This window comes from Oncorhynchus nerka, linkage group LG8, assembly GCF_034236695.1.
Source record: "Oncorhynchus nerka isolate Pitt River linkage group LG8, Oner_Uvic_2.0, whole genome shotgun sequence".
In the NCBI taxonomy this organism is placed as follows: domain Eukaryota; kingdom Metazoa; phylum Chordata; class Actinopteri; order Salmoniformes; family Salmonidae; genus Oncorhynchus; species Oncorhynchus nerka.
Genome location: NC_088403.1, coordinates 14,215,947 through 14,221,602, shown reverse-complemented (window position 1 = coordinate 14,221,602; position 5,656 = coordinate 14,215,947). Strand labels below are relative to the sequence as shown.

At 44.5% G+C, this 5,656-nt stretch overlaps 1 protein-coding gene across 1 annotated transcript; it reads left to right on the top strand.

The window, feature by feature from the left end:
• Nucleotides 1–563: 563 nt before the first annotated feature.
• Nucleotides 564–4,797, top strand: LOC135572861 (ATP-sensitive inward rectifier potassium channel 8-like). Its single transcript, XM_065021379.1, has 2 exons — nucleotides 564–1,154; nucleotides 3,477–4,797. The coding sequence occupies exons 1-2, from the start codon at nucleotides 1,012–1,014 to the stop codon at nucleotides 4,183–4,185; spliced, it is 852 nt and encodes a 283-aa protein (XP_064877451.1). The 5' UTR covers nucleotides 564–1,011; the 3' UTR covers nucleotides 4,186–4,797.
• The last annotated feature ends 859 nt before the right edge of the window (nucleotides 4,798–5,656 follow it).

The window sequence follows — 5,656 nt, the reverse complement described above, 5'->3', positions numbered from 1 at the left end:
CAAATGTAGGATCAGGTCTCTACCCTCCTCACAGATGTAGGATCAGGTCTCTACCCTCCCCACAGATGTAGGATCAGGTCTCTACCCTCCTCACAGATGTAGGATCAGGTCTCTACCCTCCCCACAGATGTAGGATCAGGTCTCTACCCTCCTCACAGATGTAGGATCAGGTTTCTACACCTCTATTACAAATGTAGGATCAGGTCTCTACCCTCCTCACAGATGTAGGATCAGGTCTCTACCCTCCTCACAGATGTAGGATCAGGTCTCTACCCTCCCCACAGATGTAGGATCAGGTCTCTACCCTCCTCACAGATGTAGGATCAGGTTTCTACACCTCTATTACAAATGTAGGATCAGGTCTCTACCCTCCTCACAGATGTAGGATCAGGTCTCTACCCTCCCCACAGATGTAGGATCAGGTCTCTACCCTCCTCACAGATGTAGGATCAGGTCTCTACCCTCCCCACAGATGTAGGATCAGGTCTCTACCCTCCTCACAGATGTAGGATCAGGTTTCTACACCTCTATTACAAATGTAGGATCAGGTCTCTACCCTCCTCACAGATGTAGGATCAGGTCTCTACCCTCCTCACAGATGTAGGATCAGGTTTCTACACCTCTATTACAAATGTAGGATCAGATCTCTACCCTCCTCACAGATGTAGGATCAGGTTTCTACACCTCTATTACAAATGTAGGATCAGGTCTCTACCCTCCTCACAGATGTAGGATCAGGTCTCTACCCTCCTCACAGATGTAGGATCAGGTCTCTACCCTCCTCACAGATGTAGGATCAGGTTTCTACACCTCTATTACAAATGTAGGATCAGATGTCTACAACAAACATCTGACCCGTGACCAATATTTACGTCCAACGTCTCCCTCCTCTTTAACTCTCATTTCCTCTGACCCCTGAACTTTGACCCTCTCTCTCTGCTCTACAGGTCATTCACCTCAGCCTTCCTGTTCTCCATCGAGGTCCAGGTGACCATCGGCTTTGGCCACCGTATGATCACAGAACAGTGCCCCACGGCCATCGCCGTCCTCATCTTCCAGAACATCGCTGGCCTCATCATCAACGCCATTATGCTGGGGTGCATCTTCATGAAGACAGCCCAGTCGCACCGCCGCGCCGAGACGCTCATCTTCAGGTAGGATGGTAGCCTACAGGTTAGATTAGGTTGGAGAGGTGGGGTCAACAGTGTAGGGTGAAGGTGCCCCTAAATTCTGATCTTGGGTCAGTTTAGCATTTACCCCACTAATGGTAAAGGTTAGGATTGGGGGAGCAGAAGCTGATCCCAAGTCCCAACTGGAAAATCAGGTGCATGGTATGGCTGCACAATTAATCGAATTCGCATCGAAATCGCAATATCCATATCACAAGAGATCCGTATTTCATGTAATATATGAGATGCCACTAAACCCTGTGTAGAGTCAGTTTTTATAGTTGACTTTGTTTGTAGTCTCTCCCTCTCCTCTTGTGGCTGTTTCCCACAGACACTTAGCCCCACCCCTTGTCAATCACGCAGCCCAGTTCCTCCTCCACGCTGTTTGATTCTCTATAAGGTTGCATGCTAGATTAGATTGTTAGATTATTTGCTCATATCATACAGACCTAGTATATCCATATAACACAGACCTAGTATATCCATATAACACAGACCTAGTATATCCATATAACACAGACCTAGTATATCCATATAACACAGACCTAGTATATCCATATAACACAGACCTAGTATATCCATATCATGCAGACCTAGTATATCCATATCATACAGACCTAGTATATCCATATAACACAGACCTAGTATATCCATATAACACAGACCTAGTATATCCATATAACACAGACCTAGTATATCCATATAACACAGACCTAGTATATCCATATAACACAGACCTAGTATATCCATATCATGCAGACCTAGTATATCCATATAACACAGACCTAGTATATCCATATCATACAGACCTAGTATATCCATATCATACAGTCCTAGTATATCCATATAACACAGACCTAGTATATCCATATCACACAGACCTAGTATATCCATATCATACAGACCTAGTATATCCATATAACACAGACCTAGTATATCCATATAACACAGACCTAGTATATCCATATCATACAGACCTAGTATATCCATATAACACAGACCTAGTATATCCATATCATTATATCCATATAACACAGACCTAGATATCCATGAAAAACCTAGTTATCCAATCATGCAGACCTGTGTATCCATATAACACAGACCTAGATATCCATAGATGCAGACCTTTGATCCATATCATAAGTCCTAGTATATCCATATAACACAGACCTGCCATATCACACAGACCTGTATATCCATATCATACAGACCTAATATCCCTCAAATCTGATATCCAGGGGTACACAGACCTAGTATATCCATATCACAAATCTGTATATCCAGGGGTACATCCATATAACACAGACCTAAATATCTGATCACAGACCTAGTATATCCATATCTGGACTGTATATCCATATAAGACCTAGTATATCCATATCATGGCAGACAAATCCATATAACACAGACCTAGTATATCCATAATCTGACCTAGGGGTATCCATATAACACAGACCTAGTATCCATATCATACAGACCTAGTACCACTCTGGCACAGACCTAGTATATCCATATAACACAGACCTAGTATATCCATCTGGCAGACCTAAATCTGATCAGGGGGTAGACTCTGGTATATAAATCTGATCCAGGGGTCCATATAACACAGACCTAGTATAAATCTTATCCTAGGGGTACAAAAATAGCTGACAAAGTTTGTGTCCATGCCCTTCTGGCTTTTGAATGGTCAAATCTGATTTTGTACCAGGGGTGCCCTGGCTCAAATCTGATCCAGGGGGTACACTCTGGCTGACAAATCTGATCCAGGGGGTACACTCTGGCTGACAAATCTGATCCAGAGGGTACACTCTGGCTGACAAATCTGATCCAGGGGGTACACTCTGGCTGACAAATCTGATCCAGGGGGTACACTCTGGCTGACAAATCTGATCCAGGGGGTACACTCTGGCTGATAAATCTGATCCAGGGGGTACACTCTGGCTGATAAATCTGATCCAGGGGTACACTCTGGCTGACAAATCTGATCCAGGGGGTACACTCTGGCTGACAAATCTGATCCATGGGGTACACTCTGGCTGATAAATCTGATCCAGGGGGTACACTGGCTGACAAATCTCATCCAGGGGGTACACTCTGGCTGACAAATCTGATCCAGGGGGTACACTCTGGCTGACAAATCTGATCCAGGGGGTACACTCTGGCTGATAAATCTGATCCAGGGGGTACACTCTGGCTGATAAATCTGATCCAGGGGGTACACTCTGGCTGACAAATCTGTAAAGAAAATGTGATCGGTAAAGAAAATGGACAATAAAGTTATCTTTTCTTGTCATATCTTATTTTCAGCCGCAACGCCGTCATCGCCGTGCGCAACAACCGCCTATGCTTCATGACCCGTGTGGGCGACCTTCGCAAGTCCATGATCATTGGCGCTGCCGTCCGCCTCCAGGTGGTACGCAAGACCACCACCCCCGAAGGCGAGGTCATCCCTATCCACCAGATCGACGTGCAAACGGAGAGCGCCGCGGCGAGTAACTCCATCTTCCTCTTGGCGCCACTCATTATCTGCCATACCATCAATAAGGACAGTCCGCTGTACGACCTGTCGGCCATGGAGCTGCAGTGCAGCGACCTGGAGGTGATTGTGATCTTGGAGGGCGTGGTGGAGACCACGGGCATCACCACCCAGGCCCGGACCTCCTACGTCACCGAGGAGATCCAGTGGGGTCACCGCTTCGTGCCCATCGTGACTGAGGAGGACGGGGTGTACTCGGTGGACTACTCCAAGTTTGGGAACACGGTCAAGGTGGCGACGCCGAGGTGTTCGGCCCGCGAGCTGGACGAGAAGCCCTCCATACTCATCCAGACGCTGCAGAAGAGCGAGCTGAGCCACCAGAACTCACTGAGGAAGAGGAACTCAATGAGGCGGAACAACTCCATGAGGAACGGCGGCGGGAGCTCCGGCACCATGCGGAGGAACAACTCGGCCCTCACCGTGCCCAAAGTGCAGTTCCTCACACCTGAGGCGGTGGGCCAGAACATGGCCGTCACATGACACGAGGCCTGGCTCCCATTGGCTGTCCTGCTCTTCCTGGGTGGGACCTCCCATGTTTATCCTCTGGCTCAGTTAGAGCTGACTCTGGTCCTGTTCCCCACACTCTGCCACATATACAGTAGTCAATGCTATACCTGACACACACAATGCCCTGTTAGTACTATTGTTGTGAGGATGGATTTAACCGGTTTTAGTTACTGATTAGTGTCTCATTTTCAGTCTGGTTCTTTCCAAGTGCCTTTGCCTTTGTCTGGTTCTAAGCTGTAATAGGCATCCACAAGTTGTACTTTATGATGTAAATGCCTTTAGACATGTAATAACTCTTTATATTGCTTTTTACTGAATTCTGTACTCATCACTAAATCCATGTGATGATTTAATGTGCTCTTTAATGTTACCGTGACCAAAGAACATATTATTACAGATGATAATGGCCAACTCCTTTCTAATAGTAGAAGAAAATGATGTTTTGATATCAGCTGCAACGTATTACACACCAACCCGGTTCCTCATTCTTATCAGAACCTTTAATAAAGCATTTACTTCAGTACTGTATGAACATTGTACTGTTTCTGGAAACTGTCACAGTAAATAGATCCCCTATAAAACTGATTGTTTTTGGTTCGTTTGGAACATTTTCTCCTCAAATTGCATCTTGGACAAATGTGTATTTTCTCTGTGATGATTCGATAGAATTTAGAAATCAAAGTGTGGGAAATCTGTATAAATGTATTCTGTTCACAAGCAATTGGTCTCTTGATGAAATATAAAAATAAAAAAAAAGTGACAATCAAGTTAATTAATCAAATAATAATTTGGATCACAGGTTATATAAAAAAGATACGTAGCTGTTTGGTTGCGTCATTGCATTACCAATCGAGCGGTCGTCATTGTTACCACAGCCACAAAGTCATAAACCCCGCCTTTCTACAATTTTGCTTCTTAAATGTTGATTTTATAACTAACCTTATGCATTGCTTAAATTAGGTTCATTAAATTAAGCTCATTTTTGCTTTAAGGAATTTTTACAATAAAGCCAATTTTGACTTTGTGACTGTGGTAACTAGTGGAAACCTAATCGGTCGAGAACGTGCAACAAAGTTCAGACTTGTTGCGGTCAGGTTTAGAAACTGATGTACAGTAACGTTACTCTCTGCTTGTTGTGGGTGGAGACAAAGATGGTGGACCAGAAATAATTAGGGAGTGGGATATCTCGCCTTCTTTACTGTCTACGGGGGACATTCTACAACACTTGTTTTTGCAGATTGGAGTGAATCATGCTAAATGTGTGGTTAGCGTATACATATAAAACCTGCAATATGTCATAATTGAAAACGTGAGTTGAGAAGCCCCAGCCGATTCCAGGTGTGTATTGCGCAAAATAAAAATAAATATTTAAACAATTATTTATTCAGTTTCGTAACATCAGTTAGCTAGCCAGACAGTGACTAGAAGAGTGCGCGACAAAATG